This window comes from Emys orbicularis, chromosome 3 (genome assembly GCF_028017835.1).
Source record: "Emys orbicularis isolate rEmyOrb1 chromosome 3, rEmyOrb1.hap1, whole genome shotgun sequence".
Classification (NCBI taxonomy): domain Eukaryota; kingdom Metazoa; phylum Chordata; order Testudines; family Emydidae; genus Emys; species Emys orbicularis.
Genome location: NC_088685.1, coordinates 100,056,003 through 100,078,748, shown reverse-complemented (window position 1 = coordinate 100,078,748; position 22,746 = coordinate 100,056,003). Strand labels below are relative to the sequence as shown.

General features: G+C 46.8%; 1 protein-coding gene across 1 annotated transcript in view; it reads left to right on the top strand.

Annotated features, from left to right (window-relative positions):
- THEMIS (thymocyte selection associated) overlaps positions 1-22,746 on the top strand; it is a 118,374-nt gene that overhangs the window by 6,753 nt on the left and 88,875 nt on the right. The window contains exon 2 of the mRNA XM_065401562.1: positions 10,130-10,288. Within this exon, the coding sequence (XP_065257634.1) occupies positions 10,130-10,288 (159 nt within the window). The remainder of the gene's footprint in view (positions 1-10,129; positions 10,289-22,746) is intronic.

Genomic DNA, 22,746 nt, shown 5'->3' with positions numbered 1-22,746 from the left:
ACTTCTGAGACCCCAGCTTGTAAAGCGGCAGGATACTGCAAAGCACTTTAGCACATGCTTAATTATAAGCATCAATGCAACTACTCAGAGGTTAATGGAGCTGCTTAAAGTGAAGCATATTTTTCTCTGTTGGATCAGGCCAGAGTGTTCAGTGCCTTGCAGGATCAAGCCCATAGTTAGGCACGGACCTTGCTGAATTGGGGCCATAGTCTCCTCTCTGGCCCAATAAAGATCACCAGAAAAAGGTAACAAAGCCTGACCTTTATTATCCTTTCCACAGAGTCTCACCCACCCATCCTATGAGTTCCAGGGGCAGCACTGATGCTTATAATTAAGCATGTGCTAAAGTGCTTTGCAGTATCCTGCCGCTTTATTAATGATCTTAGCACAAAAAGTAGGAGGGTGCTAATGAAATTTGCTGCTGATACAAAGTTGTCAGTACAGAGGATGATTGGAATATTATAGAGGAAGATATGGATGACCTTGAAGACTGGAGTGACAGAAATGGGATCAAATTCAATAGTACAATGTGCCAGGCCATGCACTTAGGCTCTAGTAATAAAAATTTTGGCTACAAGCTGGGGTCTCAGAAGTTGGAATCGACAGACAAGGAGAGAGATCTGGCAATATGGGTCAATCACAAGATGATGATGAGGTACCAATGTGATGCAGCCATGAAGAAGGCAAATACTCTCTATAAATATATTGGGGAAGAAAATACCCCAATAGGAGACGGAGGGTGCCGAGTTATTTAAGCTAAAGGACAATGTTGGCACAAGAAAAAATGGGGATGGAAATTAGAAGGGTTTCCACCCCGACCCAAATGTATACTGGGAGGATTTTTAACCTCCTTCCTCTGAAGCATCAGGAATGGTCACAGCTGAAGATGGACCATTGGATGGGGTGGGCCAAGGCTCTAAGGTGGCACAGAGCATTCTCTCTCTCAGGCGTTTGGCTGGCTGGTTCTTGCTCATATGCCCACTGATTACCATATGTGGGGGCAGGAAGGAATTTCCTCCCATGTCCGATTGACAGTGGTGTTGGGGTTTTTTGCCTTCTTCTGTGGGTGAGGATCACTTGCCAGGATTATCTGGGTACATCTCATTTAATCATTTGCCTGCCATAGTGGGGGCCTTGAGCATGGGTGTGCCTCCGTCCCTCCTGTTCTCTGCCTGTAGCACTTAATAGTCTATTCTCCTGTGGGCCGTAATACTTTGATTTCATTTTGGTTGCTGAATTTAGCATGCGGGTGCTGGGTGGTGTTGGTGGCCTGTGACATGCAGGAAGTCAGACTAGATGATCTAGTGGTCCCTTCTGGCCTTAAACTCTATGGCTCTATAAAGCACATGGGTAGTTCCATTAATTTTTAATAGGACTACCCTCATGCTTAAAGTTAGGCCTTGATTCACCAAGTCACTTCTGTGGATTCTCCCTTAGCCCACTCAGCCCTCCCCCTACACCATGCTGCCCATATGGTCCAGAGGAAGGGAATAGGAATATTGTCATGGGTGAATGGACTGCCCTTCTGCACAGTCTGTCCTGGAGGGGGTCTCCTCCTTTCTCAGAACTGGGGAGAGAAGCAATCTCATACAGATGTTTTTAAAAATCAAGAAGTGTTACAACGGCTGTGGCTAAAGTTCTGCAAACAGAGCTCTCACCACAGGCCAAGCGACATTACTGATAGGCAGTTGTGTAACTTTGTTGCAGAAATGCTGACTCTCAGAGGTAAAAATAACAAAAGGTCAAAAAGGTTGCATTTGGAGCTGTGGTTTTGATTGCTCTTTCCTATAACATGGGTGCAGTGTGCATCAAAGGCATGCTGCTGCATGCAAAGTTTAAGCCCTCCAAATAAATGAGAGACAGCAAAAAATGTCATCAATCCATCAGGAAAGGAATAAATCAGAAACCGCCAAAGTAATTTTTCGAGAATTCCATTATGATAGAAATGGCTTAAAGCACTTGGCATTTAAAATTTCGCTTTCTATGTAGAAACATAAATCTGCTTCTTTTGTTTTCTAATGGTTCGATGCTTGCAAAATCAGCCCCTCCTCAGCCAGGGTGGTTAATAGATGGGTGCCATGAATGTGTGAGGCCATTTTTACTAATAGAGCTCCCGTTGCAGGTTTGTTCAGACTAGCTGACGCAATGCAATCACTTATTAATAAGGCGCTTTAGAAAGGTCCTATCAAAGCACACAGTGTATTGCTTTGGGAGGAGGAAATGTGCTGCATGACAGATAGCATGACTGTAATGCACTGGAAGTGAAATTCACCACACAGGTGGATGCGCTGAGGGTCTCTGCAGCACCCCCTGAATGCAGTGGTGCTGGTTCCATGCCAGCTCTAGATAGTTGAAAACAAGCGTGGAGGTTAGGAGAGAGGTGAGGGCAAATAGCTAAGAAAGCCAAGATTAGCTCACATTGGGGGTTCGCAGAGTTTGCAGCTCCGGTTACAGCCTGGGGTGGGAGTAGAGGCTATGGAGGAGCTGCAGGGCTATTCTAGGCCTCGCTGGTTAGCTTGGGGATGAATTCCATCCCCTACCTATACTTCCCCACACAAAGATAGTTTACCTGGACTTAGTGGGACAGTGCAGAGGCTGAATTTCATACTGGACATGTGACTGAAAAAAGATTGTGCCTCTACTGGTGGAGATGTATGACTATGTTTACCTACTCGCTTAGACAGAAGTATAATACTGCTGAAAAAAAGTTTATAAGCCAAAATGAAAACCTTAAAATAGATTTCAAATTAGAACTTTTTGCTAAACCTTGTCAGCAGACAACCCCCATAAAGAATGGATTTTGTTTTACTGACACTGCATATAGATACTTTGTGCACTTTGCTCCTATAGAGCCTTTAGCAGCTTTAATGAAAACAGTGATTTGAGCTGACCATGTCATATCACAAGGCAGTCTATTGTCATTCTGGCTGACCAGGTATTCCAGAGAGAGGATCAGAGGCGGATTATGGATTGGTAGGGCCCTGGGCCAGAGCAAGTGGGCTCCTCCACACCTCTTCCGCCTGCACTCCTCCCCCAGCGCTTCCTGCATGCTGTGGAACAGCTGATCGCGGCGGACAGGAGGCACTGGGAGGGAGGGGGAGGAGTTGATCGGCAGGGCCGCTGGCGGGTGGGAGCGCTAGGGGGAGAGGGAGGAGCTAGCTGTTGGTAGGTGCTAAGCATCCACTAATTTTTTTCTGTGGGTGCTCCATGCCTATGGTTAGGTGGGTAGCTAGTGCACAACATAATAGTAGGGGAAAGGAAATTTGGGAAAGGACAGCAGGGAAAATCCCTATTCTTACAAAACATGCCAGGGAATCTTTAACATCTGTGCAAAAAAGCCAAGACCACCTCTCCTCTCCCACCCCAAACCTCGTTTCAAAGAGATCCCACACCACCAGCTGCATGGAATTCAGTTCATCAGTGGATGCTGTTTGGAGGAGAGAGGCTGAATTTGACCCTCTAGGGATGCCAGCCTATGGGTCCAGAGAGTCAATGTCTGATGTTCGGGCTAGCAGATCGCACTCAGTGCTGATCCTTGTAGGAGAAAGAACAAACAAACCAGAGATGTTTAGAAACCTGCTATCTACTTGACAGTATGGTCCAGTGGATATAGCCCTGAAGTGGGAATCAGGAAACCTGCGTTTTAGTCCCATGTCTGTTACAGACCTACTGGGTGACCTTGGGCAAGTCAGGTTACCTCTTTGTGTTTCAGTTTTTCTATTTGTAAAATGGGAGTAATGATAATGGCTTCCTTCATAAAGTGCTTTGAAGTGAATAGGTGAAAAAGGTGATGTAAGAACTAATTATTATTAATTGACTTAATTATGGACCTCATTCTGAGACACCATGTGTGCGCAGTTCCCATGGGAGTCAATGAACATTTCACTCTCAGAGCAGCTATGAAACTGGGTCCTAAGTTAGGAGGGAAAAAAGCAGAAATGCAACTTCAGTGGCTATAGTTCTTACTTATATTATAAAATATTGATCTCAATCATTCTGTCTCACTCCTCCGTGATGTGAAGGGTAACTTGATTCATCTCATGCATGCATTGTATTTATAATTTATATTGTTGTATTTGAGGGGAAAATAAACCTTACTGTACATATAATGAGAAGAAAATCAAATAAAAAATTATTGTAGGTTTTTTTCATAAGGGTACTATTTTAGGAGAGACAGAGAAAAAAGCTATTTAACTAGTTGTTTTGGTTGCTTTGATGTGATCACAGCAGCGGCTAATATGGATTGTCAAACCAGAGATGAGTTTATAAAAGGATATAAATGTAGTTTTTGTTGAACAAAGTAGCAATCCAAAAAGGTGGTTTCAAAGGCAACTAGTTCTTTAATTACAGCCTTCAGGGGCATTGTTTGATCACTGTAAATAGGCTGCCTTATTCTAGCTTTTGCTAAGATGGTTTTGCATTGTATTCTCTCCATCTTTCTTGAGTTGAAAAGAATCAGTCCTTAAGGTTAATTGACTTAAGTTTTCAGTGTATTTTATGCTTTCTTTGTGGTTAAACACAGAGAATTGGCATGCTGACAATGAGTAATGTACGAAATGTGACATTTTCCATTTTTTCCATGGGTACATAATATACTATATATGGGGTTCCATGGTGCATAGATAATCATCTTCAGCAAGGGTTTTCTGATTCACATAGCCACCCTGCAGGAACTCTGACAATAAAACTAATCCTGCTGGTATTAATGGGAACAGAATTTTTATTGTCTATTTGAAAACAACTTGGTTCTACTTCTCATCAACACATATATTTGGTAAAATTAGCTGGATGACAAATCACTAAGGTAACATTTTTCTTGCCTAAAATTTCACCCTTATTGTACTAGTCTAGGCAAATTGCCAGGCTAGGTCTAAAATCAGGATTTAGGCAATTTAACTTGAGACAAATATGTAATTATAATCCATACTATATAGTTGTGCCCAGAAATGTATTTATGCTTGCAAGGGTAATTTTTTTTGGGGGGGGGGTCTAAACAGTGCATATTGGGCCAAATTCTGATCTTTGCTACACTGTTGTAAATCCAGAGCAACTCCACTGAAATACAAGGATATTCAACAGAATTACTCTGGATTTACACCAATATAACTGAAATCAGAATCTGGCCCACAGCATCTTATTTGCTAACATCTCATTGTAGACTTTCACTCACAGCCATTTGTAAGGGTTACATTTTTTCACTTCAGCCATTTGCTTATTGTGCTGTAAGAGCCATGTCATGGTGGCAGCAGAATGAAAACATTGCCAAGAGATGGCTCACCTACAGAGGTGACCCGCTCTACAGCTGCATGTCTTGTGCTGAAGATCAGGTGTGTGGAAGAGTTGATGCCCTTAGTGTCTGGAGGGAGGATCAGGAGTAGCCAGGCATATCTTATATTTTTCACATATACATCGCAAACGTGTAATCTCTTCCTGAATTTTTATTTTAGATTAAGGGAAAATAAGAAAGAACAATAAAATGTACTCAGGTGAGAGCACAGTATGGATCGTTCTTTAACATGCTGCCTCTAATGGAACACAAAAGGGCATTTGCATCCAGGAGATATTCTCCTGCTAGAAATACAAGTGCTGTACATAACTACCATCATAATGCATAACTACATACCACTTTAAAGAATACAACACAAAATCTCCCTGCCACGTAGTCTAGAGAACTTTAGCAGTTGAGGGAAGCACTGAAGAGACACTTGGTCCTGGGACAAGGGTACAAGGATACATGGGGATGACGATCAGCAATAAAATGAAGAGTTGGGTTACGCTTTTAGAGAGCAGGAAGTTTATTTTTAAAAAATGCATCAATAAACCATCCTGCTACGGTGTGATGTGTTACTGTAAAGCATTTGGTTATTTCAGTCAAGCCACACACCAAAAAAAAAAAAAAAAAAAAAAGGTTATGAAGGCAACTGTAATGTCCATCTGGGGCTCCAGTTTTACCACACTGTGATATGGGATGCTCAGGCACTGGGGCCAAGCTGGAAACCTTCATTAAACAAACCAGTGGAGACCACCCACCTCATACAACTGGAGGGAAAAAATTGACAGATGAACCTCATTGTTTTAGGCATATTCCCTGTCCCAGTCATGAGAGTACCACTAAGTTGGGCCTTTCATTGGGTTATGCTTTTCGCACGCTTAGCTGAAAGAAAGCTTGCTAAGTAGAGAAGGAGAGAGAAGAAGAAATTAATAGCAATCAGGCTCAGTTTGTGAACAATTATGAAACAGAAGAAAAGGCTAAAAGCCAGATTCTCTTTCATGGTCTGGAACTGCAGGGTTGGGAACTGGCTAGATCTCTCAAGCGAGGCTTTCTGCCAGTGGGAATGGTAAATTAGGACCACAGCTAGCTAGGGTCATCTGTCATCCAGGCCTGGCATAGGGGATTTATTAGAGGGTTGTGGCTGGAGCACCACTACAGTCCAGCTATTCTCAGCTGGTAGTTGGTCTCTTGGGGGCTATTGCCAATTTACAGTTTGGAAAAGTGGGTGCAGCAGAGAATCTGGCCCTAAAGCTTCAATGAATAAAAAAGATACAATGAACAATGTGCTCCCTTTTACTAGCGCATTCATCATACACCTCTACCTCGATGTAACGCTGTCCTTGGGAGCCAAAAAATCTTACCGCGTTATAGGTGAAACCGCGTTATATCGAACTTGATTTGATCCACCGGAGTACGCAGCCCCCCCCCCCCCCCCCCGGAGCACTGCTTTACCGCGTTATATCTGAATTCGTGTTATATCGGGTTGCGTTATATCGAGGTAGAGGTGTAGATTCATTCTGGGGGAGAGGATCAGAGGCGGATTATGGATTAGTGGGGCCCCTCCCTACCCCTTCCGCCTGCAGTCCCCCCCCCATCCCCCAACACCCCAGCACTCCTGCTGGGGAAATGGGGTAAGGGCATTTGGGATTTACTTTTTCTGATAATAACATCACCACTTTTGATCTGTATACTGTGTATGAAGGGTGGTGAGGTTTTTTTCATCTGATAAGGAGGATTACCATTTTCACTGCTGTTTCATCTCACTCTCTCTAACATGTGCCTATGGAGCACAGCTAAAGCAAGGAGAGCTCTGACGCTTCCTCATGTGGTCATTGGAGCATCAGCCACTGTAACCCAGAGAGGCCCAGAAGGATGTATAGTAGTAGCTGTGTTAGTCAATGCGGTATTGCTAGGGGTGTAACGCAACAGCAAGCAGTGACAGGATTCAGTTTTGCCAATAAGAAAGACAAATTGTTCTTTTATAGTGAATCAGGGCAGTGACTTTCCTGGTCTTATATATTTAGGGCCAGATTAACTGAGCGTGGCTCAGGGAGGCATAAACTATACCACCTTGCGCCGGATTGTTGTTTGTGTTGCAATAGTTTCTAAGCCCATAACCATAGATGAGGACTCCATTGTGCTAAGCACTGTACAAACATGTAACAAAAAGACAGTCCCTGCCTGCAGAGTTTACAAGCTAAGTCGAACGGCCCTTTGCACTGCAGGGGGGAATTCACTGTGAGGAAGTCCTGGCAGTACTGCCATTCCCACCCTCGTTCAGTGCTGTGTGAATGAAAATGTACTTCCCTGTTCTACATAAAGAGAGAAAATACTGCTTCCCCCTGCTTCCCCTTGCAGTCCTGCACATGCCCCCTGCGGGGAAGTGTCTGAGGATTGCAATACTGTAATCACTGGAGAAATACAATATAGGAGCAACCTTGCCTTGCTGCCCCTGAAGGCACCCCAATAAGAGGAGGGTGTTACGGGAATAGAATGGTTTCTTTGGGTATGTTTTCACTGCAAAGTTCACCCAAGCTCTTACTCAGGTGTTACCCGTAAACCGTGTCCCATCCACACATAAAACCCTCTTGGCTGCGTTTGGTGGTGCTTTCATTCCAGGCTAGCTGGCATGGCTGGGGCTATAGGTAAGGCTAAAGCCTGCGTGAGGCTGTCACGCTGGCTGGTAACCCATGCACTCGACAGTGAGGATGCAGGCTGAAGTACACAAGTACTCTTTGTCCTCCAATGCCTTCCTCCAATTCTACACCACCACCCCCATATGCCCAGAAAGAAAAGACAGTTTCCCATATTTCACTGAGCAAGAACCATAGAATGGCTAAGCCTGCAGCAGCACAAAGAACCATGGGATATGCCCCCAGAAGTCCTAGTGACACACATGGGTGAGTGCAGCATCAGTGAAGACACAGTAACACAGGCAGGGCTTTGCTCACACCCAGGCCAGATCCTCATACCTAGTAGCCTATCACTCAAGTTAACTCTCCAGTGAAGAGACACCCTTCATGCCTTGAACCAAGATGCATGTAGATGGAGAAAGAGTTATTTCCTCTGCTCTCCCAATATGTGCTAAAGGATGTAGGGAGAGCTCTTTTTCTGGACTCTCCTCAGCTCCTGGAAATGATTTTGGGAGACAGCTCACCCTGCGGCCCTGCCTCAGTGGGCTTTCATATTCCCAGGGAGAAGTGTAGGGGAAGCTTTGTTTCTAAGGGAACGTTGAATATAGCCTTAATTATGGAGATGCTGCCACTTCTCCAGTGTATCTTATTTTAGCTTGCACTTTTTTCCTCTTAGGGCTCAATACTGCAATCACCTACTACCAAGTATAGTGCTTATTACCAAGAGGAGCCCCATAGGTTTTAAAGGGACTACTCATGGTAGTGCATGGTTTTGTCACTGAGTTCTTAAACTATGACACCTTGAGACTGCAGCCTATCTATGAGTTCACAACCAAACCCTGTACTGAGTAAGAGGTGTTTATTAGCCCAGGATATGGTTATGACTTGGATGCAGCCTTGAGTCACTATTAAGAGAATCAAGTATCAGAGGGGTAGCCGTGTTAGTCTGAATCTGTAAAAAGCAACAGAGGGTCCTGTGGCACCTTTAAGACTAAGGCCAGGTCTACACTACCGCGGTAGTTCGACAGCTGGCAATCGAAGTTCCGGGTTCGATTTATCGCGTCTGGTCTGGACGCGATAAATCGATCCCGGAAGCGCTCGCCGTCGACTGCGGTACTCCAGCTCGGCGAGAGGAGTACCGCGGAGTCGACGGGGAGCCTGCCTGCCGCGTGTGGACCGTGTCTGAACCGCGGTAAGTTCGAACTAAGGTATGTCGACTTCAGCTACGTTATTCACGTAGCTGAAGTTGCGTACCTTAGTTCGAATTTGCGGGTTAGTGTAGACCAGGCCTAACAGAAGTATTGGGAGCATAAGCTTTCGTGGGTAAGAACCTCACTTCTTCAGATGCAAGTCTTCAGATGCACATCTGAAGAAGTGAGGTTCTTACCCACGAAAGCTTATGCTCCCAATACTTCTGTTAGTCTTAAAGGTGCCACAGGACCCTCTGTTGCTTATTAAGAGAATGAGATTGCTGATAGGTAGTATTTTTGATATAGCTGTGAAGTTGAGATGGTCATTCCCTATGTGGTAGCCACTAGGTTGATGAGTTCTGCAGGCAGTGGTAAAAATCAGAGTACAGAGATTTGTGTCCTGCACAGCTATTGAAATTTACTGTACAATTGTGGGTCCAGATTGTACAATATTCCTACTCTCTGACTGGCTGAGACCATTCTATTTCAAAGTGAAAAGATTGAAGGGCTGATCTTTTTGGGCACTTTTCTCTTCATAATGGTACGTTGAAATGCTGTTGGGAACTACATGGAGTACATGCACAGATGCAACTGATCCAAAGTGCAGTGAAGTCAAAAGAAAGATTTCCCTTGACTTCAATAGTCTTTGCATCAGGCCCATGGAGAGGAAACTCCATTGTTTTTAATATTATGTATCCTATAGGAAATAATGGGATCCTATCCCATATAGCTTATTGTATATACCCTAAATTCCAATACGGTAAACTTTGATCTTAGATTGATTTTGATCTTTATGTGTGAAATAATACCCAAGGGGAAAAAAACTAGGTAGAAAACCTGACGGCAGGGTCTGTAATACTGAGAGGGAGAATGAAAACCAAGTAGCTGCGGAAGATCATGTAAATTTCACATAACTGGTTTAAATGGCTTTTAGTGTCTATGCAGAAGGAAATCTTCCAAGAAAAGCAATAGGGGTATTTTAAATCATGCTTAAAACTTGTGCACCATCTTTCTTTCCTTTTGTCTCTCCTAAGGCTCCATTTATGAAATGTTTGGAAATGAATGCTGCCTGCCAACCGGAGAATTGATTAAAATTACTGGGTTCAAAATTAATAAGATCATTGCAAGCATCTGCGAGAGTAATGAAGACAGCCAGTGCTCAGCCAGAATTGAATTGCCTCTGAATTTTCCAGGTACAGTATTTCATGAATATATGTTACTGAAGTTTTATAAACCCCATTATCACCTTTATCGGTTCTATTGTTTCATATGATGTTACATGACTACTGTCTGTTGGGGTACCCACTAGGACGCCAAAAAATACAGTCGTAATAGATGGCACTAGATAAAAGGAACTAATTTCTAAATTTTACCTTGCGTGACTCTCTCATGCCTGCATAAGAAATACTATTATTATTAAAAGTGGAGCTGGTAACATTGCTTATACCTAAGGTTGTCTACCAGAAGACTCATTATGATACTCTGTTTTCAGTTACTTATGACTCTGCCAGACTTCAACTGTTTGGGCTGAAATTTTCCATGCCAGGTGTCTTCTTCAGGCTAATATTTATTTATTTATTTTTAATGTCTGCAAAAATGGTTGAGCCATTTCTGAGAATGAGATTAGGGAAAAATACAGTGTTTTGCCACTGTTAAAAAAAAATTCTTACTACTGTTTGGCTGAGAAGTTCTGGTGTCTGTGCTTTGGATCAGGGACTTGAAATGTGGCAGGCGTGGCCCTTGCATCAGGGATGGATCTTGTGCTGCTTCTGTGGGGAAAAAACACCAACATTTGGCCAGCTCACACATGCTCAGAAGAGACTTGTTAGAGTTTGGCAGCTGCCAGGGCCGGCTCCAGCTTTTTTGCCGACCCAAGCGGTGAACCGGAAAAAAAAAGATAAAAGAAAAAAGATAAAGCCGATCGGCGGCAGCTCAATCGTGCCGCTTCATTCTTCGGTGGTAATTTGGCGGCGGGTCCTTTGCTCCCTCTCTTCCTCTTCGGTGACACTTCAGCGGCAGCTCAAAGAGGAAGAGAGGGACTGAGGGACCCGCTGCCGAATCGCCACCGAAGACCCGGATGTGCCGCCCCAAGCACCTGCTTCCTTCTCTGGTGCCTGGAGCCGGCCCTGGCAGCTGCATTTCCCAAAGAGTCCATCTGTCGTGACCATATTCCAGCCCTTCATAGCTCCTACATGCCCATCGGACCGCACACACTCCATCCCAGAGCTGCAGGAGCTCAGCAAAACTTTCTCTGCAATTGCTACTCCCAGTTGCTATGGGCCGTTCTGGTGCCAGGAACCAGAACTAGAGCAGAAGCGGTAGCAGCGGCTAGGAGTCCTGGGCCCTTTAAATCACCGCCAGAGCCCCGGCTGCCGCTGCTACCACAGGGGCTCCAGCAGCCGGGCTCAGGCGGCGATTTAAAGGGCCTGGGTCTCTGGCTGCTGCGGGGAGCCCCGGTAGGGTGACCAGATTAGCAGTATAAAATATCGGGACGAGGGGAAGCAAAAAAAAAAGGGGGGGGCGGAGCAAAAAAAAAGGGGGGGGCGGAGCAAAAAAAAAAAAAGAGTTTAAAAGGGGCCTGGGGCATTAGCAGGCCCTGCGCGCTGCCCTCCCCGCGGAGCCTCCCGCCCCCCCCGCGGAGCCTCCCGCCCCCCGGCCCGCCACGGGCATATGCGGGGCATGGTGGGTCCGGGCAGGGGCAGCGCGGAGCGGGCAGGAGCCGGGTGGGCGGCAGGGGCCGAATCCCCGCTGCTGCCAGGGAGCCCCGCGCCTCTCCCTCCCGCTCACGGCTGCGGCTCCTTCCCAGCGGGAAGGAGCAGCTGGACGCGCACCGCATGTGCCCGGGGCAGGCCGGGGGGTGCGTCCCGCTTGGAAGGAGCCGCAGCCGCGAGTGGGAGGGAGAGGCGCAGGGCTCCCCGGCAACAGCAGGGATTCGGCCCACGCCCCCACGCTCCCCACCCGGCCCCTGCCCGCTCCGCGCTGCCCCCGACCGGACCCACCGCGCTGCCCCGCGGGCTGCAGGGCTGGAGCAGCCTCCAGGCTGCGCTCCCGGCCCCGAGGGTGCAGCGGCCCGGGCAGGAGCCCTCTGGCATCTCCCTCCCTTGCCAGCTCCCCTTTGCCCGCCCGCCCGGTGCCCGGGTGCCGGAGCTGACTCACCAGCTCCAGGATCCAGGCACCGCCGCCATCCCCTCCCTCCAGGCTTGCCCCGCCATGCAGCTGCAAGCCTGGGAGGGAGGAGGAATGCTGCGTGGTTGGGGAAGAGGCGGGGCCAGGGCGGGGATTTGGGGAGGGAGCCAATGGGGGAAGGGGGGGGCGCGAGCGCCAGAGTGGATAGCAAAATTTCTTTTTTGTCCAGTGTCCCGACCAAACATTGGTCGGGACGCGGGACAAAGAAGCAAATATCGGGACAGTCCCAATAAAATCAGGACGTCTGGTCACCCTAAGCCCCAGACCCTTTAAATCAATGCCCAAGCCCCACTGCCGGAGCCCTGGGGTAGCTGCAGTGGCTGGGGGCTCTGGCGGCAATTTAAAGGGCCAGGGGCAGTAGCAGCGGCCGGAGCCCTGGGCCCTTTAAATTGCCACCCGAGCCCCACTACCAGAGCCCCTGGAGTAGTGGTGGCGGGGCTCCAGCAGTGATTTAAAGGGACCGGGGCTCCAGGTGCTGCTACCGCAGCAGAACCCCAGGCCCTTTAAATCTCCGCCTGAGCCCTGGGGTAGTGGCGGCAGCCGGGAGCACCCGGGGCTCCGTCAGCGATTTAAAGGGCCCAGGGCTCCACTGCGGTAGCAGCAGCCAGAGCCCCTGGCCCTTTAAATTGCCCCTGAGCCCTGGGGCTCCCAGCCACCTCTGCAGCTGGTGTAGCTCCAGTGGTGATTTAAAGGGCCCCGGGGCTCCCAGCCGCCGCTACTGCAGCTGGAGCCCCGGGCCTTTTAAATCTTGATTTAAAGGGCCCTGGGATGTAAAGGCCCCATCTCTTCCGGGTGAGGCCACACCCCTTCTGGTTGAGGCCCCGCCCCCTGCTCAGGACTCCGGTGTATTGGTAAATCCTTTAAATTACTTTCACCCCTGGGCAAGACTGATATCAGACAAGGAGACAGGGGAAGGGCACTGAGACACACTAGGCAAGTGGACTGGGAGACAGAGCTTGAAAATCTTGTGCTTTTTAAGTCAGTCTCATGCTTTTGGGGGTCTGACTTGAGTTTTAAATGAATAGGGTAGTCAGTACTGGCACTGGTTGAATTCAAGGAATCAAATTTACACTTAGGGTATGTCTACACTACGAGAGTAGTTCGATTTTAGTTAAATCGAATATGTGGAATCGATATTACAAAGTCGAACGTGTGTGTCCACACTAAGGACAGTAATTCGACTTTGTCAGTCCACACTAACGGGGCAAGCGTCGACATTGGAAGCGGTGCACTGTGGGCAGCTATCCCACAGTTCCCGCAGTCCCCGCTGCCCATTGGAATTCTGGGTCGAGCCGCCATTGCCTTCTGGGTAAAAAAATGTGTCGAGGGTGGTTTTGGGTAACTGTCGTCATCCAACCATCACTCCCGCCCTCCCTCCCTGAAAGCGCCGGCGGGAAATCAGTTCGCGCACTTTTCTGGTCAGTGACAGCGTGGACGCCACAGCACTGCGAGCATGGATCCCGCTGTGACCATCGCTGCAGTTGTGGCCGTTGTCAACGCATCGCAGCTCATCATCGACCTTTCACTGAGGCAGATAGAGAGAAATCAGGCGAGGAGGCTACGGCACCGGGGTGAGGACCTGAACTCCGAGAGTAGCACACGCCTGTCTGAAACCACGACACCCAGTGCCGAGGACATCACGGTGGCAATGGGTCTTGTGGATACTGTGGAACGGCGATTCTGGGCCCGTGAAACAAGCACGGACTGGTGGGACCGCATAGTGCTTCAGGTCTGGGATGAATCCCAGTGGCTGCGAAACTTTCGCATGCGGAAGGGGACTTTCCTCGAACTTTGTGAGTTGCTGTCCCCTGCCCTGAAGCGCAAGGACACCCGGATGCGAGCAGCCCTGACTGTCCAGAAGCGAGTGGCCATAGCCCTCTGGAAGCTTGCAACGCCGGACAGCTACCGGTCAGTCGCGAACCAGTTTGGCGTGGGCAAGTCTACCGTGGGGGTTGTTGTCATGCAAGTAGCCAAGGCAATCGTGAAGGTACTGCTGTCAAAGGTAGTGACCCTGGGAAACGCGCAGGCCATCATAGATGGCTTCGCCGCGATGGGATTCCCAAACTGCGGTGGGGCTATAGATGGGACTCACATCACTATCCTGGGACCGGACCACCAGGCCAGCCAGTACATCAACCGAAAGGGCTACTTTTCAATGGTGCTGCAAGCACTGGTGGACCATAAGGGACGTTTCACTAACATCAACGTTGGATGGCCGGGCAAGGTTCATGACGCTCGCGTGTTCAGGAACTCTGGTCTGTTTAGAAGGCTGCAGGAAGGTATTTACTTCCCGGACCACAAAATAACTCTTGGGGATGTGGAGATGCCTACAGTGATCCTCGGGGACCCAGCATACCCGCTAATGCCCTGGCTCATGAAGCCCTATACTGGCGCCCTGGACACAGAAAAAGAACTGTTCAACTACCGGCTCAGCAAGTGCAGAATGGTGGTGGAGTGTGCTTTTGGCCGTCTCAAGGGGAGATGGAGAAGCTTACTGACTCGCTGTGATCTCAGCGAAACCAATATCCCCATTGTTATTGCAGCTTGCTGTGTGCTCCACAATCTCTGTGAGAGCAAGGGGGAGACCTTTATGGTGGGGTGGGAGGTTGAGGCAAATCGCCTGGCTGCTGATTACTCCCAGCCAGACAGCCGGGAGATTAGAAGAGCCCAGCGGGACGCACTGTGCATCCGGGAGGCTTTGAAAGACAGTTTCCAGACTGAGCAGGGTCACCAGTGAATTTCAAGTTTGTGGACTCAGAACCTGAACTTGCCACCGTTTCTTTACCCAGTTACCGTTGACTATCCTCTCCAGTTACATACCCCCTTCACCCCCTTCCCAAAAAATAAAATCTGTTCTGTTTTGTTAATGAACACCGTTGTCTTTATTACTGTTTTCGCGGGAATGTTTTAAACCTGGGACGCAGACTGTGGCGGGGTGCGGGTTTAGTGTTGTGATGCAAATGATGCTTCTAAACTCCAGGAATGACGGGTTCCGCAGTGGTGGACTGGTTGTTTCAACAGAGCCTGCCAGCCCTCCTGGGCGGGACAGCGTGTATGTGTCGGCTATGTGACTGTCTGGCAGGGGGAGGAGGGTTACAGCTCCCCTGCTGCGGGGCTCTGTGATGCATTAGATCTGTAACTGCCCTCCCCCGCCACAAAGTCACAGAGCAAACCCCCCCCCCCACAGAACATGAAAACCACCTCCCAGATTGAACAGGGTCACTAGTCACTGCACTGGGTATGTGTCCTGATCCTGGACCTGACCCCGCCTCTGTACCCTGGTAAAGGTGACTGTCCTGTCCAATTACCATGCCCCTTCCCCTCGTTCAGACAGACTCTCCTCCAAAATAAAATCATGGAAACAGTAATTAACAGAAACGAATATTTTATTATGAACCAGACATGAAACGTGGGGGTTGAAACTTGCACGGGGGCTTCTGTGAGGTGTGTAGGAAAGGACTTTTAAAATGTTGGGGAATGAGAGCCTTCTAGTGCTAGAGCAGTCTGCAGGGGTTGACTGAAAGTTTTAACGGCCCTTGCCGCCCCTCCTTCTTTGTACTTTGGGTGAGGGGGGTGTGGGACTTGGTGGCGGGGGAGGGCGGTTAGAGATAGACTGCAGCGGGGCTCTGTCCTCCTGCCTCCGGTCTTGCAGAACATCCACAAGGCGCCGGAGCGTGTCCGTTTGCTCCCTCAGAAGTCCAAGCAGCTTTTCAGTAGCCTGCTGGTCCTCCTGACGCCACCTCTCCTCCTGTTCCATGACTGCTCGGTGCATTTGGGACAAGTTCTCCCTCCACTGTGTCTGCTGGGCTGCCTGGGCTCGGGAGCAGCTCATTAGTTCTGAGAACATGTCCTCCCGCGTCTTCTTCTTCCTCCTCCTAATCTGCGCTAGCCTCTGGGAGTGTGCTGACAGGCTGGGTTGGGAGACAGTCGCAGATGTGTCTGTGTGAATGGGAAAAATGGAGTGAATTCCTGAGACAGATAAATGAAGTTGTGTACAAAGAACCTAGTCTTTCTCTGTGAACAAGACCATGCACTGCACCTCTCACATGCGCACTCAGGACAAGGTCGAATTTTCGGCCATCGCCTTCAGTGCCTGGGGTCCTGCAGTGGTCTTGCAGTTATCTGAGAAGCGTGGCAGGACACCTGAACTTCTGTAGCGTGCAATCATGGTAAGCCGTAGACTTCTGGCTGCTTAAAACTGTACTAGTAGCACTGGCCTCCTTTCACATTGAAAGCAATGCCAGTCTCTGCTGCCAGCAATCAGGACAGCATGAACTATGCCCCTGTCCCACCCCCTCGCGGCTGTTCCAGGGAAAGATCCCTGTATGCTGCCCCTCTCCCTCCACCGCGTGGCTGTAAAGCAGTCCCAATACTAACATTCCCCTCCCTAATTCAAAGCAGGGCGTAATGAGCGACATCACCCTGCTGAGGATCTCGGAGTCCCAGAGGGAAAGGATGTTTCGAGAAAGCCTTCAGAAACCAGGGCCGTTTGCCGCTATGCTCTGCAGGGCAATGATACCAGAGTATCTGATGGTGTCGTGGCGCGGTAACGTGTCGTACCACGGAGGGCCCACTAAGATCACCCTACCCAGGAACCTGATGAACAGGCTGGAAATGTACCTTCATGAGACCTACGAGGAGTTCTCCTATGAGGATTTCGCCTCCATCCCCGGCCATATTGACCGGATTTTCGCGTAGGTGCACTGGGACTAAAGAGTGGAGCGTCTTGGGCAGCATAATCATGACTTAACGGACATTGTAAAAAATTTTTTAAATACTTGGGACTAAATTGTGAAGAGCCTAAGGCAGACAAATCATGAAAAACCCTTTGTTACTATTGTAAATATTCCAGTTTTTTTGCAGATAATTGTTTACATGTTTAAGCACTTTAATAAACAGCCATTGTTAATATTATAAATATTTCAGTTCTTGTAAAAATAAATGTTTAGATATTTAAAGCACTTACTGCTTGATCCTTCCCCTGATTCTGTCTCCGGGGTAAGGGATGGGGACGGTTGGTAGGGGATCTCGGTAAGGGTGATGAAGAGATCCTGGCTGTCGGGGAAATCAGCGGTGCCAGCGCTGTCGACTGCCTCGTCCTCCTCATCTCCTTCTTCATCTTCCCCGTCCGCTAACATGTCCGACGAGGAACCTGCCGCGGACAATATCCCATCCTCAGAGTCCACGGTCAGTGGTGGGGTAGTGGTGGCGGACGCACCTAGGATGGAATGCAGTGCCTCGTAGAAACGGGATGTGTGGGGATGGGATCCGGAGCGTCCGTTTGCCTCTTTGGTTTTTTGGTAGCCTTGTCTCAGCTCCTTGATTTTCACGCGGCACTGCGTTGCATCCCGGCTGTATCCTCTCTCTGCCATGGCTTTAGAGATCTTCTCGTAGATCTTTGCATTCCGTCTTTTGGAGCGCAGCTCTGAAAGCACGGACTCATCGCCCCACACAGCGATGAGATCCAAGACTTCCCGATCAGTCCATGCTGGGGCCCTCCTTCTATTAGATTGCACGGCCATCTCTGCTGGAGAGCTCTGCATCGTTGCCAGTGCTGCTGAGCTCGCCACGCTGTCCAAACAGGGAATGAGATTCAAACTGCCCAGACAGGAAAAGGAATTCAAATTTTCCCGGGGCTTTTCCTGTGTGGCTGATCAGAGCATCCGAGCTCGGACTGCTGTCCAGAGCATCAACAGAGTGGTGCACTGTGGGATAGCTCCCGGAGCTATTACCGTCGATTTCCATCCACACCTAGCCTAATTCGATATGGCCATTTCGAATTTAGCGCTACTCCTCTCGTTTTGGAGGAGTACAGAAGTCGAATTTAAGAGAGCTCTATGTCGAACTAAATAGCTTCGTGGTGTGGACGGGTGCAGGGTTAATTCGATGTAACGGCGCTAAATTCGACATAAAAGCCTAGTGTAGACCAGGCCTTAGTGTTAGAGAGTTGCACCCTTTTACACCAGAGCTGAATTTAATCCCAGGACTCTACTCCAGTCTTCAGGGAGATCTGAAAACTTGCTCAACCAGTCTATTTGAGAAAGGAACTCCGGTTCAGACAGGAAAGAAAATCAATTTCCATTGGAAACATAAATCCATTATGTTGAGCCTTGTGAGACTGAACTCATAGCTACTAACACCACTTTGCACGGTTACAGCCTAGGGGGTGATGGGTTGTGCTAAACTCAGCAATGTAGAAGGTAACAATGAAGCCTCTTGTTAGTCTAAGAGAGAAAACACATTATATACCTACATTTGGGATCTCTTCTGGTGTACATTGTACTGAAAGTTTGGTCATTAGTCTAATTTTTTTCTTATCTAAAGAAAGATTCTATTGTAAAACACCAAACAGTCCCACTCATGACAATTATTGTTTGACTATACAATTTTTCCTTTTCTAAAATTCTAGGCTGAATGAAATTACCTTAAATGCTCTTGACTTACTCTCCCTCACAGCACATAAAAGTCTATGCTGTATTTGAGTTACAATTCCTTTTTAAAACTCTATCGTTGGCTTATTTTGGAAGAAACATTATTTAGTTCACCAGAACTCTCGTGCTGTGTTTCTAGCATTCGTCTGGCTCCCCGTGGAAAAGAGCAAACTTTTTGTAATGCTCTTTTCAAGTGCCATTCATTGTGAATTATCATTTGCACCCAATGAGCCTCCTTATCCTCTCGCTTTGTGCTGATGTAAATGAGGAGCAACTCCATCCAAGTTAAGAGAATTAGACTGGTAAAAAATTGATGCATTTGAGAGATGAATCAGGCCCATTGGCTTTAAACAATTTTTGCTCTTTTTCTTTGTGAACATTTCTAGTGTTTGTCTGTAGAACTCCTTATTTCTTTTCCTGGAAAATCTGATTCCTGATAAAGGCCTAATCTGACCCTGGTATTAGCAAAAACTACTGAAAACATGAGTTCATATCTGTTATTTCATTTTATCCTCATTCTAATTTGTTCGTTCATGCTTCAGAGGATCAGTCTATTCTTTCTGTGCTCGCACACTGGACAAAAAAAATCTTATGCTGTTACGTTAGTCGCTTGAATAGCTACATCCAGCAAATATTTCTGAGCTGCTCTTTTCATCATGAACAACTTGGTAAAGGCTGACAGATTTCATGACACCTGAACTTGGTCCTACTGTTAATGTTTTCTTTGTGCTCTTTGGTCTGCATAAATATTTGTAGATTCTCTGACTGCTCACAAGACCTGTAATAGTTTCCTTTAATAATAATCATGATTAGCATTCTCACAAAAATAGGTTAGCATTGTTATCCCCCTTTTAGGTAAGGGGCAACTGAGGTACATAGAGATGTTATTTGCCAAACATAATACAGCATATCAATGGTAGAGTTGGGATTAGAATCCCCAAGTCTAATTCTGGTTTCACTTATAATAGAGAAATGCCGCTGAGATGTGTGGAGGGCCTTGACCAATAAATTTGCAAATACATTCTAAACTTGTACTTTCCATTGCTTGTAACTTTCTCTCAGCCCCAAAAGTTCCCTTCTGGGAAATGTACATGCCTTGATTTCTGCCAAAATGTGATTATATTTAGAAAGTCTAAGTGAAGTTGATCCAGCCATTTTTTATTACACGGATGGAAAAAAAATATCTTTTGACACTTTTTTGCACTCAGCCTCCATGTCTGAAGTTTAGAAACTTAACTTTGTCATATGTCTCTTTCTCATGAGGAATTGTTGATATGTTAAGTCTGAAAAACATCTGGATTGTAATTTATAATTATTGTAATAACGTTCTGGATAGCCATGGATAACAGATTTAAAAAAAAATCCTGGTAAAAAAAATGAACAAATATATTAGAGCAAGCAAAGCATTATGAGAAATCATCAGCGTGTACAACACCAGCTAGAGAAGGATTACTGCTGTTTTCATTCTTCACACCAGAATGATTTTTTAAATATTTACCTCTTATCTGTAGAGAGAGAAACATATGGAACTTTACATACTCATAAACACAAGCAGGTGGTTACTAGGTACATTTAATTCATGGGCATAATCAGTATAGGAGCAACATGCACAAGTCCACATGGTTCTTTAGCTGTCTGCTCGAGCATGCTGTTACCAAAATTAAAAAAAACATCAGAATGAAAGATAAAGATTTTTCGCCTTCCAACCCTGACAGAGCATGAACCCAAGGGGATAATCGGATCTTTAGTTTTGTATGATTAAAGTGTATTAATTACTGTTTCATATGAAACCTGCTTTCTGACATGAGGATATTCATCAGTTTCATGGTACCAAAACTGAATTCCAGATGGCTCATCAGTCCCAGGAAATTTAACATAGCACTAAGTTCAGTCTCAGATTGATAGAGGGGAAAGGGATCTCCTTATCTGTGGTGAATATCCTTTCCCACTCCCTGGCCTATAGATTACCAAGGAATTCCCAGCCAGAGATGACTTTTAATCCTAGTTCATAAAGATACTCCTGAAGAGCATAGCTTTTGCCTTTGGAATACAACATATTGAAATAGCTTGTATTTTTTCAACAACTTTTCATAGGAACGATATCCCTGTTCCCCTCAACCCCAACATTTTCAGGGGGATAATGCCCCTCTTGCTCCTGCAGCCTACTTGGCTGGAACATTGGCTGGATGATTGTGTTGTTTTTGTAAGTTACTCACTCATCAGGATCACATCCCTGCAAACACGATATTTTTTTGACATACTATATGGAGATCTGCTTACTTGTAACTTCTTTAAATGCATGTCAATGGTGCCATAAATTCTAGTGACCCTTATTAAACCCTTAGCTATGTCACATGGTACTGAAATTAAGGGTCAGACCTTTGAAACCCCTTTCTGCTGCTCAGACACTGCAAGGCAACTGGAAAGCTACCCTAATGAGCAACTGTGGATTCGCCTTACCTAGGGGAATCCCCCTCAAGCACAGCCCTTCCTTAATGTTAAAACCAAGGTTTAATCACTATTAACTGACCCAATGCTGAACCCCATTTTTCTTGGTCTGCACTGACAACTAAGTTGTGGTCAGCATTGTTAGCTAACTCAATTACTCACAACCATGTTCAAACATAGCCACGTTCTGTAGTGTACACAAGGTCCATATCTTAGCCACACCAACCATGCTGCTTAATCATGTTGGAATGAGGGCATTCTGGGAAAAACTGACAGCTTTCCCACAGCACTTCAGCCGTGGACAGAGTGCCCAGAGGAGATGTATACACAGAGGCACAGGAGGCAGTGAAATCTGGAATGTTTTAGTACACTGACAGCTGTGAAGACCTAGGATTCTAAAACCAGTTATACAGGCACTGTTAACGATTCCATCTCTACATTAAACCAGACAGCTCCTTACCATGCAGGTTTCTGGCAAGGACACACTTTTGTTAGTTACCATAGGTGCTACTGGAGTATTAATCATGTTGTATGTGGATACAATCCATGCTTAGAGCCAACCATGCTCCTAACTGGTTATAAACTCAGTTACAAGCTGTAGTGTACACAGGATCTTAGTGAAGCTCCCTTTAGAGTGAAAGGCAATAACTGCTATACACACATTGCAATGTGAAGATTGCAGTTTGTCATAGTGAAGCAATGATCACACTGAAGTGATTCTGTGACAGAAAGGACTTCACGTTTACACTAGATCTTTGGCTGAGCACACAAGGCTGTAATTGGCTCATTACGCCCACCTGGCTGTGTGAACTGACTGCATGCTAAGACTGACTTTGGAGAGTATCCACCTGGTGCTTTCAAGAGGATGGGCACAGAGATTGGGCGGGGGGGACAATAGCACCTCTTGTGTGGAAGGGAGGTGCAGAATCACTCAGGAGGTGGGGAACTCATGGAAATGCACTCCCCACTGTGCCAAGCTGCCTTGTCGGACTCCCTGTCCCTTCTTTTTCTCCATAGCTGGGACAGTGGGCATTTCATCTTAACCATGGGATTGAAATACCTCTTGTGTGGTCCCAACGGGAAGTGGGAAGACATGGGCTGGGGAAGGCTCGTGAGCTGAGCTTTTGGTCTGGTTGGTTGTGTTTTTTGTGGGGAGGAAAGAGCCTTGCTACCTTATTGGGGGAGGATGGCCTGATTCTGAGGGTGCACATTTGCTTGCAATTACCACTTAATTTGGACTGACGCATATTTTGCAGCCACAACCTATGTGTTTGCTTTTGAAAATTTGGCCTAGAATAACCTATTAAACTTAGTTATAGTTTCTGGGAAATTGGCCTTTTGCTATGGCTGGCCAAAAAAACCGCAGTATAACTATTATTTAAGTGTCTGTATGAGGCAATGTTATCACTGCTGAATCTTGTGAAAAGATAGCTTAATCACAGAGCTCAACGAAACCCCACTGTTCAGTTCTCTAAACTGTCCGTTTCATCTAGGAAAACACTCACAAATATATAAATGTACACGTTTTTCTTGCTGTATGGACTTCTAATAAGACAGCTCCCAAGGGCATGATTAACATGAATTAA